The 14,271-nt window shown below is 31.4% G+C and overlaps 2 protein-coding genes and 1 pseudogene across 2 annotated transcripts; all 3 read right to left on the reverse strand.

Annotated features, from left to right (window-relative positions):
- Positions 1 to 296: 296 nt before the first annotated feature.
- LOC145637354 (putative cysteine-rich receptor-like protein kinase 9) lies at positions 297 to 1,262 on the reverse strand. Its single transcript, XM_081688809.1, has 2 exons — positions 476 to 1,262; positions 297 to 382 (listed from the first exon to the last, which is right to left on the reverse strand). Exons 1-2 carry the CDS (start codon positions 1,260 to 1,262, stop codon positions 297 to 299), a joined length of 873 nt encoding a protein of 290 aa, XP_081544935.1.
- A 183-nt stretch (positions 1,263 to 1,445) lies between these two features.
- Positions 1,446 to 2,398, reverse strand: LOC145635439 (cytochrome b561 and DOMON domain-containing protein At5g47530-like). The gene is made up of 2 exons (XM_081686716.1): positions 2,147 to 2,398; positions 1,446 to 1,959 (listed from the first exon to the last, which is right to left on the reverse strand). The coding sequence occupies exons 1-2, from the start codon at positions 2,390 to 2,392 to the stop codon at positions 1,708 to 1,710; spliced, it is 498 nt and encodes a 165-aa protein (XP_081542842.1). The 5' UTR covers positions 2,393 to 2,398; the 3' UTR covers positions 1,446 to 1,707.
- A 112-nt stretch (positions 2,399 to 2,510) lies between these two features.
- On the reverse strand, positions 2,511 to 3,184 carry LOC145637355 (cytochrome b561 and DOMON domain-containing protein At4g17280 pseudogene; annotated as a pseudogene).
- Between the last annotated feature and the right edge of the window lie 11,087 nt (positions 3,185 to 14,271).

Genomic DNA, 14,271 nt, shown 5'->3' on the forward strand with positions numbered 1-14,271 from the left:
GGTATTTAAAGAAGATGCTAAGCGGTGTTATTGGAAAAATTGTATTTTGGGAAGTTGTTGAGCATGGAAACCGGAGAAGCTAAGGAGGTGAAGAATTAAAATGTTGTAATTCCACTTACTCGTAATTGATAAATACGATAACGACAATAGCCAATTAACTACCCGTTTTGTATGTGGCTGACTATACTGTTTGACCACTTATAAAAAATAAAGTAATCCCTATAACACTGACCTAGTAATCCCTGTAACACTAACCGAGTAACTACTCTTATAACACTGACAAATTAATTAACCCTTTAATGCTGATTAAGTAACACCTTTAACACTAATGAAGTAACCCATATATTGGATGATCTCACCATATGACAAGCCACATATAAGACTTTGCGACAAATCAATGATACAGAGTATAAATTACTCAAAATGCAACATAATTAAAAATTATTCTATGGAAAAATGACATAAATTAACTCACCAGTCTCAGCAAATGGCGGCACCGAGTTATTATGAACCGAAGACGCCGAGTAATTAACTGCACTATTGTAAAATGGATAGATTTCGTACCGAACGTTACAACTAGGTTGTAACACCCTTGAACCTTGCATGACCGAGAGTTGCGTGATCGCACGTGTCAAGCATTGACTGCATTCATTGGGAGTCAAATCCGGTGTACACTGTTCTAACGCATACAATGCAATTGACCTAGTGAAATTCACCGCTTTCGCAGTGAACTTAACCCCCGACCGATTATTAGCGGTCTCAACCGCCGATTCATGCATTGTTTTTTTCATAAAATCTCCGAACCGGGTTTGGTTTCCGTTTATTCTTTCGGAGTTCATCATGCTCGCCTTAGGTTCAATAGAAAGTTTACCAAAAATAGACACGTTGGAGTACCTTACCATACACTCGTCATACCATATTGTTGCCACCCTTGAGTTGGGGCAGTATGTATGTGGTAAGTCCGTGGTGGTTGCGGTTTTCACGCAGTCTCTGCACGCGGTGACGTTTTGGTCACCGCGGCAGAGAAAGAGGCCGTAGACCACATCGGTTGTGCCTTTGCCGGCTGATGTTGTGTAGAAGCCGGTGGGGTCGGTGGCGACGTTGGAGGCGAGAGAGTGGAGGAGGGTGTTGAGGTTAGTTGCATAATTGGTGTTGGGAGCGAAGGTGGTGTTTGGGCAAAAGTTATACAAATATAATGGAAGGGAAGTTGATTTAGGAATTATGAAGAGAAGATAGATTGATAAGATCATACAGAGTGTCATCTTATTTTTTTAGAAAAGGTGGCATCATAGTTATGTGCTCACGTTCAAAATCCATCAATTTGGTCCAATTACTATCTATATATATACACTTATTTATACGTAATAAAGTAGTTTGTTTTCCTAACCAATGTTCTTTATGTATTGAAAATGTAAACCTGTTACAAATTGATTAAATCCAATAACAGAAAAGAATATATATCATCCTCTTTAACCTAATTTTATTTAAAAATAATTAAAAACAAATCAAGTAATTAACCATACATATGACATTAATACAATATCACATCTAAAAATGGGCTTCAAAAATGTCAATCTGCTAAAAAATTGAAAGAAAATAAAGAAAGCTCATACAAAAACTAGACTTAAATCAATGTGTGTAGTGTACTACGTTCTTGGCCCTTGTTAAACGATAGTAAAATAGTGTGCCGCTATTTTCATCTGATTTTCACTTATCTGCAAAATCGGACTTGTTTCTTTTGTTAACAATGTACTCGAGCACAAAGTCAGAGAGCACATATACCAGAAGCAGACCCAGGTAGGCAATCTTCCAACCTAGAGCAGGATCGAGGAGCTTGAGACCTTGCAATATATTGACGGTGCTTAATGCCAGTATCAAGTATCCAATTGTATGATGGTATTTATTCCAGTAATTTCTATAACGGTGTTCTTTATGTGGCCTAATTAAAAGAGCAGACACCTGAAAAATTATTGTTGTAAACAAAACACAAATTAAATGTAACAAACCCTTATAAATTATATGGAACCTTAATCGTTTAAATACTATAAGGATTCCAGGTGATCCTGAGATCGATTCTCATCACTTGCCCTTGTGGCTCTCTAAACATCAAAAAAAAAAAAAAAAAAAAAGTATGTTATGTATGTACCTGAAGCGTGGCCATACAAAAGAGAATGATGCCGATCCATCTGTGGGATAGGTGGAAGAACTCGTGGGAGCCGTTGCTGATTTTGAGACCGGTGGCCCAACCAGCCACTCCGACGATGTAGGCCGTGAGTTGACACCCAACATGAAGGTAGAACCAAGTTGGGTCTGCTGATGGTATAATAGCCTTCATATGCCTTGCTATCATTACTCCCAATGGCATCAATGTTCCCCAGCTTACTACATTCATCACCCCATGCGCCTAGATCATAATTTTATTTTTATAAAATGTAGGGTGTAACGTAACATAAATATGTAACCAACTAGGGACGTACATATGTATAATATACAACAAAATTATACTCGTATTAAATTATAAATGTCTAAACAACAAAATTATGTTTTGCATTTTCACATTTTTATTTTATTTTCACGTTTATCTAATATTGTAATGTTAACCGTTCTTTCTCAATTTTAATTGTTTCCCTTGGTTTGTAGTTGTAACAAATGTATGTATGTACTTATACATTATAAGGTAACAACATATTAATGGATTGTTATTAAAACTAAAACATAGACTTACATATTTCCATGAAGAACCAAGACCGCCGGCACCACCAGTAGGAGCGAGGGCACCGGAAAGTAGGTTTAGGGAAGCCATGGAACGAACGTTAGGCCCCGAAAGCGGATGCTGCTGGATAGTCCCATCCGCGGAAAGGGGCCCTTCTTGCCAAACCTGGTTAAGGACCGTCCCATTATTAGGGACCTTAATCGTTGCAACCATAACAATCTCATCATTAACAATTTCGGCCTTTAGTCCCGTTACATTAAAACTCAAGTCACCCTTAGCAAGGGTGGTCGCATAGGACGTTATAGGGGACGTGTATGCCACAATGGACCCGTCTTTGGGACTACGGTAAGCCACCAATGATTGTGAACCAACCATGCCTTTCGCGGTAGGGTTAAGGGCCCACGCAACCCACTTCGAGGAGGCCCCGGGTCCCATACCGGGGTGGCGGTAGGCAATGTCTAGTGTTTCCATTGAAGGATTGTAGCTATAATGTAGGGCGGAGCTTAATACCGGGAGATCAATACAATTTTTATAGCCATTTGGTTTGTTTAAGGTTGCCGCGAATTTGTACCTAGTACATGGAATAGATTGAGCATTGGAACGTAGAGTTGTTGTAATTAATAACAACATAAAAATTAATAAGTATCTATTTTCCATAATATTGATATTGTTTTTATTTTTTATTTTTTTTTTGGGTTAGAGGAGAAGTAGGAAAGCGTAAAATGTAAGGTGAAAGAAAAGGAATTATAGGCAGTAAATCTGCATATAATATAAAGGAGAGAAGATAGGGGGAGAGGGATTTTAGGACAACTGCTAATTACCTACCACTAATGTGAATATCAGGATTTTACCTAATAATATTATGTTATGTAAACAAGAAACAAATTTTATTGTTTACATTCTTGTGTTATTTGTAATCTTGAACATTCATGAATTGAAATAACTTAATTATCGGGCAGTTTTATTAATATTGTGTAGTTAAAGGTGAGGAAAAAATCTTACCCTAATTATTTGATTGGGTGTAGAATGACTAGTGTTTTATTAAAAACAATAGACAAAATTAGATTAGAAATACCTCCGTAAACAAATTAAATTTTTACGAGGAAACCTAATGCATTTAACGCTAATATAGAAGGGAAGCAAGAACTAATATAAATTCATTATTTGAAACTAATTTAGACCTTACAATTGACTAGTATTAATTTACAAATGTCCAATTTGCTTCAAGATTAACACATAAAGTTATTCTTAATTATCAAAAGTCCATATAAAAATTTGGAAGATGTATTCGATAATATGGTCTATTTCAATAGGGATTGTCTATTTTCATTCACTTGATGACTAAGAGGCTATCACCTTTTACGCTTATTTCTTTTTGTTAAGCATGCAACACCTTCACTTATTCCTTTTTGTTATGCGACACTTTTAACTCTTTGAGGGTTTAATGACCATGAAGTGAAAGGCCCACTTAATAATCTTTCTAAGGGCCTTTTGAGAACTGGGCCATTAGAATAAAGAACTCGTCAAATTTCGGTCTTTTATTTTCTTTCTTTGGTCCACTATAAATATAGGCTTTTGGTACTACAAATACAACTCTATTAATTTTTCCTTTTTTTAAAAAAAATTATGTATGGTTAATATTTATTGCAAATGTGCAATAAAAAAAATTTCTGCAAAGAATTGGGTTCGGGTTATGGGTTTTGGTCTATAGGCAAGTAATTAATAACCAGATACAATCAAGATATTCATCATATAATCATACAACTTATGTTTTCTTTCACGATTAAATAACATCAACCTCATCACGGAGTACCTCAAGTGTATCATACAATCATTCACAAGGTACAATCGGTTTAACACAGAGCTATCAAATAAGTAGTCTTGATTTTATCATCTAAATGTATACGTAGTATAATTTAATAAATGACAACATATCTATATGACTATATCTGGCAAGTTGAAGTATAAAACTTTTCACATTATCTTAATGATACTCTTGAGTGATTTTAATAAAAAACACAAGAAGAAAAGGACAGTGCTGAACTGGTGGAGTTGAAAAGGCTCACAAAATTGACATTTAAATTAAATATATTATTTTATATAATTTCAAATCAAATTATCAAACGTAACCTGTTATTTAAGAACAAAAGTTCTAATATGAACAACTACCACTTGTCTCGAATGTTTTTATGATCATGATAATAATCATGACTTTACACAGCTAAGAGGATAAAGAACATAAATTTAAACTCTATAAACTATTTCACATTGATATTGTCTTATTCTTGAAATTTCGACTCACTTATTATTTACATAGTTATCAAATATTAAGTTTTTATGAGTATATATATATAAAGGAAAAGAATTAACACCTGTGAATTACCTAGCTAGATTAGTGTGAATGTATATTTTTCAAAATTTTAAACTTTATATAATCTCTATATACATACAGAGATACAATAAGTGATATTAATGATCAAAGATACATATAGAACTAGCAAGTATGTAAAAGTCAAATGAGTCGAACTTTTAAAAACGAGGATGCAGGCATGTATTTAGATGATGAGTAGAAGTTTGACAATAGGCGGTAGCTAAGAGGAAGGGGTCAGAGTGTGTATGTCACAGTGTGCAAGCGGGCAAAAGCTCAAGTACAAGGAATTATGCACTGTCCGCCACTAAATATTTAGGATGTTGATAGAAAATAAAATCATACAAACAACAAACTGATAAGGTTTGGTCCCATATTATTATATCTTTAGCCCCCCAACTGTTTAATTTCCTTGGACCATCTTCATTTTCCCTCCACAATATTTATGAACTAGTAATTGTTTGACCTGACCATTTAAGGTCTTAATCAAGTTGTTGGCATGATGTATAAGGGTTGATCATTCTAGCTAGTGTTGTATTACTTAGACAAATAGTGCGCAGTTGGCTTGTAATTGGTTTACTTATTAAACGGTTTAGGTTTACCCACTTGATGTTATTAATTACTTTCTCGGTTCTTTTTTACTTGACTTGTTTCTTTTTTCACGCTTTCTAATGCAAAAGTTCAACGATTTATAATTTTAATTCTCCATAAGTAAAAATTATAAAAGTTATATATTATGATAGTACTTCTTGAGATGAATTCAAAAATATCCAACATGAACATGTTTTTCCTTACAAATTATTCACAAAAGGCGGTCAAAGGAGGAGTGGTGAATAGTATAAAAAGTCAAAACGGGTCAAGTAAAAAAAACGGAGGAAGTATGTGTTTATATTGGTTGATCAACGTTGTTAGTTATGGACATTTTTTAATTGTTTATGGCCTAATTAATCAAAAGTCGCAGATTAACGTTTGCTATTATAAAGAGAATGAGGTGCGCCAATGACAATAATTTTTTTTTATTAACATTTATTTATAATTAAATTCTAAGGGTGTGTTTTATTCACCTGATTCCCGCTTATCTGAACTAAATTATAAGGGTGTGTTTTATTCACCTTATTTCATCTCCCTCCCCTTCTTTTCCTTCCCTTAACATTTTCTATATGGTCTGAATTTAATTGAACTTATTTAAAACTTATTTTAGATGTGATTTGAACTTAAGTAAACCTTTTCAGAACTTATATGTTTCTTGAACTGAACTAATAATCTGAACATATTTTTCCTAAATTGAAATCATCTGAACTTATTAGATCTAAAGTAAGTGAAATAAGGTGAAAAGAATCGGCCTTAAATTGTTGACACATTATTGATTGTTAAAGACAATTGAAAATGAGTGAATTGGGTGCTAGTCTTCTAGTACTAGATGTTGGTAACAACAAACAACAGTACTAATCTACTAATGAGGAATTGAAAGGGATCGAAGATGCCTAAGCCCCACGATTAGCCAACTCAAATATATCAATCTACATCACAATTCTGAGGGTTCCACAATTGCAAAACCATATAGAAAATCAAGGCTCAAGCAAAATCGTGAGGCTAATAACACGACTAATTGGATTGCTAGTATCCGATGACTAGTCACTTCAAAATAAAGAATAGTATATCTTATTTGCGTTAATAAATATTTTTAATAATTGGTGTAGAGATAGGCACAAACGTATGTATATAATGTAGATGAGATTTGATCTCAGTCTTGAGTACCAACCCTCAACATTTTAACCAATAAAGATAGTTAATCACCCACAACACAGCATGAAAATATAAAGTTTGTCAAAGCACATTAAATAGTAAAAATATATGTAAATAATTTAGCACATTAATATTTTGAAAACAAAGGCCATTTATTTTTTCATAATTATATAAAGTTCTTAATTTAGGATGGCATCAATAAATGTAATGACAAACAAATGGCCCATTAATATTAGGACAACTCCAAAAAATACAATTAAGTCTATTTACATTATTAACTTGCATGAGAGGGATTGAGTACTTTGATTTTCATCGTTTAATTTCCACTCATATTATATTGGATTAGTTGTCACACCAATGTTTATTGCAAGTTTACAACCAAATAATTCTTTCAAATATATAGCTTTTTCTCTAAAAGATGAATAATATAATTTAATCCATGGTAATGATATACTGTAGAGTGCTATGTTCAATTTAATTGATAAACATTAACCTTATTTGTACACTAATCATTAATAAGGGTAAAAAAATATATTATCGCATGAAATTTTTTAGATTCGTATTAATTTTTCACTATGTACAAGTATACAACAACAACAAACTAGCCTTAGTCCCAAATAATTTGGGACATAGTTAGCTTCGTACTTAAATCAAAAGAAATTTACAATCTATACATGTAAATACTGTAAAATAGACATGGTTTGATCTAGTTTAGCATGATCTGATCTTTTTTGAAGTAAGCAAATACGCGCTTAAACAACTTGAATAAAAAAAAATCTATCTTTAATACATACTCCATAGCATTTAGCAATGCATGAATGAATAATCAAAAATATATGTTGATCAATGTAAATTAAACTACATTTAATTTAATTTAATGAATTGCGAAGTACATTTTTTTTAGCTTTTATGCAATTATAACTTGTAAGACTAGTAGCACTCGATCGTAAGGATTGTATATATCATTTTTAAAAATATAATTAAAGTAGGAGATTACGTGTTGGTAAAATATTGATTTCAATATATGTGTTGTAATTATGACAAACATGCTTTATTTTTCACTTAGGAGGAGTCAAATTTGGTTCTAAATTTTTGTGCATCATAAAAAATAAAGTTAGTGTTTACCTGTAAAAACATCTTAGTAATCACCATCATTATTTTCTTGAAGTAATTATTAACCACACAATATAAGAGGATATTATTGCTTAGTTTGGACTCCATAATTTCATTTCAATCTTTAATTATATTCTTTGACAAAATGGTGATGTCAAGTAGTAGCTTTAGTTTGAGTGTCACTCTCGACTTGCATTTCTTTTTTTTTTTTTTTTTTTTATCTCCATTAATATTAATTACGTGTGCAATATAATTATGCTATATGCATTCGTTTATCTTTATCAGTCAACCTTGAATTATCTTCACGGGACCTTCTTAGAACTTACCTTCACATATCGACAAATTTCATTATACAAATACATACGGAGCATACAAATAAAATCTTTGCACCAAAAGAATAATATCATCTTGAGCTCATTGCCTTGTATTATTTCCACCGATAAGATCTCAGTTCTAACTTATTTATTATACTCCCTCCTCAATACACAAAAGTCTAATTAGTTTTAGTTTGGCATGTCATAGAAAGTTTAAATGACTTAAAAAAGACGGTTTTAGCAATCTCTCTTCAAAGGCGGGACTATAAATGCTAACACTAGATCGAAGTGGCCTGTTGCAATTTGGTTAAATTGAGACCTAAAATCAATTTTTTTGAGGAAAAGCATGTTACTAAATTAAAAAAAACCAGGGCCCCTTTTATAGTAGTTTCACATAGAGGCCTTGTACGGTTGACCACCCTGCACATGCTCAGAACCACCCTTATCTCTCTTTATTACTATGGAAGTATGGAGTGTCTTACTCCTCTCGCTCACTCCATACTATTTAGTATATATTTAGTGATTTACACAATTTTGCTGCTTTTAATAACTTTATCCAACTTTTTATTCAATCTTATTTATTTTAATCACCTTTTCCTTAAATCCACTCGAATTTTTCAAGTATTCCTAGAGCTGAGAAGAGTATGTAACAAGTGTTTTAGAACGGTGTAGTATGCTTTTTTCTACTAGTACACACGGGCTACAAGTGATACGAGTACAACCCATTTGAATTGAATTCTAAGATCGATATACAGGATGTTACCTGCATATCATACATACAAGTATAAGATTTAGGAAAAATATAATGAATTTTTGTAAAGAATTTCCTATAATGAAGGTTCGTCGTAGTACGTGAAAGTGTGAAACATAAGCTAAGGTTCTTGCAATAGACTAATAGTACGTGCTCCTCCTTGTCTCTTTGATGTGGTACAGGTCATGCATTCATGCATCAAAACCTTATTAATTAGTAAGAAAGATAATTTAGTAAAGAAGATTATTGTGTCGTTGGTTGTTACGTATGATATCAAACCTAGCTATAGGAATAATATCATGCAAGATAATTATAATTTAATTAATATTTATACTCTTACTTATGCAAGTATATATGTACTAAATTGGTGCACTAATATACCTACTACAAGGCTACGTAGTAGTGTAGGTTGTACATATATACATGAAGCAAATCATAAATGAATTAATAAATATATAATTGAGCAATTTTTTAATGTAAATAAATAGAATAAAAGGAGTAAAATGCGTAGGTTTATGATGGTTCAAGCATTGAGGTCGGGGTTGGGACAACCAAATCTGCCTAATCCAATGTTGACTCTTTAATTAAGGGTGATTTACAACTCATCATGTCCTTAATTCAAACCAATGCACCTCACTATTTTCATTATTATATTAATTTGTTTAGTTAATTTTAGTACAAGTGTACTATATATTTAGTTCTCAATTACTTTTTAATTAAATTTTAGGTGTAGTGCCCTTAGTAGTAGGATTCAAAAATGAGGAGTGCAATCTAAGACTCACACGTTTTCACAATATTTTGCTTTTTATTATTTTTATTTAAGCTATGATTAATTTGTCCTTTTTATTATATAATATTTAATATACTGATTTTTGTAAATTTAATTTGTCGTATTTGTTGATAGTCACCGATTTTGGATTGGCAATATAATTCTTATCAGTGGAATATAGCAAATTATACAAATGTAATAGAGCATCTTAGGGTATATATTAATTTTTATTAACATTAATTACCAATCTAACAATCTTATATTATAGTGAATTGTAATTGCATGTGGGTTAGGATGTCCTATACAGTACATCTCGTTGTTTTGCATATCAAAGATTATTCATAACTTCATAAGTACAATAGTAAATCTTAGGCTTGCATTTCTTTCCACAATACCAGCTTGGTTATGATATTTTCTCCATCTTTTGTATTATCAAAACATATACATACTATTCATCTTGGCATGTATTTTATGGATGAGATGATTAGTGGAGGTAAAACGGATAAGCTAATTAGATAACTTAAACATTGATTGATAAGAGAGACATGTTACGTTGTTAGTGTTACATTTTTTTCTCTCTCTACGGAGTATTTTAATTTATCATCTTGTCTTCTCTGATTTCCTCCATTAAAATTTTCCTCAAAATTTTGTTCAAATTTTCCTCCTATAACAAAATTTTGACTACATATGTTATAGGAGTAATTACTCCTACAACATTTGGTTGCACTGAAAAAGATATCCATGTAACCAGCTATACTTAGATTCTTTGTTGATCTTAATCAACCAATAACAATCAACCTTATTTTTTTTATTAATACCTACACATTAGCAAAATGAGAAAACTAATATGGATTATGCTACATAATGTGGTATAATTCCCCTAAATTAATAGATTATGTAGGTACAAATAGAATTGGTCCGGACAAAACCATATTAAACGAACATATATATTTGACCTCTAAAGGTCCAAAGAGACAATCATAATACTAAAAAAATAAGAATGCTCCAATTAATTAAACATTCGTTAACACTAATTACTAGATCAAATCTATATCAACATGTAGCGTCCTTCCTGTCTAATTATAGTACTGTTTTCCCTAGTCCTAAAGCCAAAAACAATTAATTATACTAATTACTTACTTAATTAACTTAACACTCCTCGTTAATTAATCATTAATCATGTTCCACGTACAAGCAAGCACGTGTGACTCTTACGTGTGAAAGTACAAAAAAGGCCGGTCCAAAAAATCAAAACCGTTGGACCGTCATATCTCACACAATTCGAGGCAAAAGTAACAGTTGACTGTTTATACAATCCAAGATGAATATACACCGTTGGATGAAGATCAGACGGTGGTGATGAAACCGTGTACGATAATGATGAAATGTTAAGTTGAGTTATCTGTAAACACGTGTCCTTTAGTCCAGGTAATTGTACGGTCGTCTTAACTGACTAAATATTGGAGTTGTAAAAAGTGATAAAGGTTTCCAACTACCTTCTGTCTTTCCCCACGTGTAAGCCTGTCAAGTACAGGTGATCTTCTTTGATACATTTGGATTCTTTGCCCTCTTGGTTTAGCAATAGACAAGTTTTTAAGTTTAATCTCTCTGTTTTAAGACAAATTATATGTGTCAGATGAGTGTGCTTGTATACATTTAGGGCTAGCTGTGTAAATAATTCGAAAAATCGAACCTGAAAATCGAAACATTTAGACTAATACTAGAGTCAAAATTGTATTGTTGATCTGTAGGTGACTTTATTACCTTAAACTCAAACTGATATGTGACAGATTGAAACCAATATAGTGGCAATTAGTAATTGAATCGAAGGGATACTTGTAAATATTCATAATATATATAGATCTATTGATGGATGTACTTGCTGTCATTGAAATGAATTAAATCACTAGCTTTTATGCCATCATCAATATGCTATTGCAGCATATCATATTTATAGCTAGTAAGAGTGTGTTTTATTCACCTTATATGAATTTATCTCATCTTATTTGAAGTTATCTATATTTATTAATAAACTTATCTGAATTTATAAAGTTACAAGGCCTCATCAAAACTTAGGGCCTTTCACATTTACTTAAATTCAGTTCAGTTCAGTTCAGCTCCAATCAATTCAGTTCAGTTCAGCTCCAATCAATTCAGTTCAGTTCAGCTCTTTCATTTCAGCTCCAATCAGTTCAGTTCAGCTCAGCTCCAATCAGTTCAGTTCAGTTCATCTCATTTTAATAAATGTGAACATGTTATTAGCTTATGTGAACTTTGATAACCATTATCAACCTTTATATGTTAGTAGTAGAACTTATTCACCTCCCTCCCCTTCTTTTCCTTTCCTTTACATTATATAAACAAGTTGTAAAAGGTTTGTGTATGTTTGTGTGTTACGTAGATTTTCATATCCGATCTCTATAGATATTGTTTAATAACTCTATTCAATTTGAATTTTCTAAACAAAGCTGAATTCAATGTTCGAGGCTTGATTTTAATTCTACACGCATACACAATATGTACAATGTAAGTACGTAAGTAAATACTCCGTAATGGACGAGTTATACATACAAGTAAATTAGTTATGGAATCATGATTTTCTTCTGTTAATAATTATTAAAAATTTGACTTTATATATATGCATTAGCTTAACATACAATTTCTTTTGCTTCTACTTTGTATAGTTTTACATTGAGTTCTAACATATGTATGTGTCCAGTTTAGAATTCACTTTGATTATATAATTACATATTTTCTAATTAAAACCCGAATAAGAAACAACAATAATACAAGTTGAAAATTTTACTCAATTTACTTATTACAAATGATATTGCTAGATACATTATATTCTTATTAAAGATTACAAAGCCATGATAATAAAGGATTAAGAAATAAAGCCATAATTCCCATAAAGGTCATTCTAAAATTAACATTCAAAAGCATAAAAATCATTCGTACTTTATTACAAAGTTATAGTTGCATTGCATTCAACCCCTTTTCATAAGTTCACATCTAAAACAAAGACATATATAGTTCAGAATTTCCGTGCCAAATTAATAAATAGAATAAAGTTATAAATTAACGTCATACTTTTGAAGGGAGTTTCCTTGATGCCTTTAGTATAACATAATTTATACAATTATATGACCAAATATGCAATTTAAATAATCAATTAAGAAAGAATTTCTTCATTTTAATTTAATAATCCTCATCGAATGTCACCAAACACGCTAATTTCTAATTATTTAGTTGCTTTTAAGCTAAGAACACACCAACAGAAAGACCTTCATACATTATTATTTACAAGTAATTAACTTAATTAATTAAATAATTTATTGATTAAAGCTTTAAGTACGTCTAATTTAGCCAATTTAGAATTTAGATGTACTAGTCCCACCATTAATTATCATGAATAGACTGCGCCAAAGTTGGTGTTCAATGTTTCACGCCTTCTAACTTCATACTCGTATTATTAAAATTTGTCTTTTCGAAAAGGCCATATTAATCTAATTAAAATTTTCTATCTAACTGATCCATGTTACTTTCAGTCATATTACGCCTTTTAAGAATCAAAGTAATTGAACGCAAAGTTGGCATGCAAGAGTTTATAGACGACAAACATTAAACATAAATCAAAATGCATCGTTTGATGATTAATTTTAATCAGCATATATAAAATATTTGTTTTGACTTAATTAGGTGTGATTCTCTTATCTATTATAGGAGTTTAAGAAAATCTTCTTATATATGATTGGGATTTGTTTGATGGTTTCATAAAGTATTTGGTGAGATCGTCTCACACAAACTTATTACGGGATATCATGACTTAGCTCATCTGAGTCTAGAATTTTAGATCTTGGCTCGATCAAGCTCGTGTCGACGAACATAGGCTGCTATATATGAGTATGAAGTATAATTGAGCCACTCCAATGCTCGAGTTTATTTGTTTGTCTAGAGTCCCTTTTATCACTACCTTTACAACCACACACAATTGTTATATACTAATTTGGTTTAAATGTTTCTACAAATAATATCATTGAGTTGTGCAAAAAATATTAAAGAGTATAATAAATTCTGTCACTCGTATAAGTCATATTTAAGTGTTGTTGAAAATATTGATGTTGAATTAGAAGGACAAATATAATTACATGATTATGACTAGTGCATTTATATATTAAGATTATACGTACTCCATACCCAAAATATTTATCAAAAGCAAAGTATAACATCATTTCTTTCATTTTTCCAGTTGTAACATTGGTGTTTTCATGCTCATTAATGTATTATAATGAAATAAAGGTTTTAATTGACAAATCTAGTTAATGGTGAAAATTATTGTCTAGATAAGGTTTTTATAATGTTTGACTCCTAATAGACAAATTTCCTACCAAAAAAAGAAAGTAAAAAATACTTGTTACTCTCTTTGTCGTCCTATATATGATTTAATTTCTATATTTCATAAAAAATGAGGGTAGTGCAAAGAGTGTATAATGTTCA

The sequence above is a fragment of the Chenopodium album genome, chromosome 6, assembly GCF_948465745.1.
Source record: "Chenopodium album chromosome 6, dcCheAlbu1.1, whole genome shotgun sequence".
Lineage (NCBI taxonomy): Eukaryota > Viridiplantae > Streptophyta > Magnoliopsida > Caryophyllales > Amaranthaceae > Chenopodium > Chenopodium album.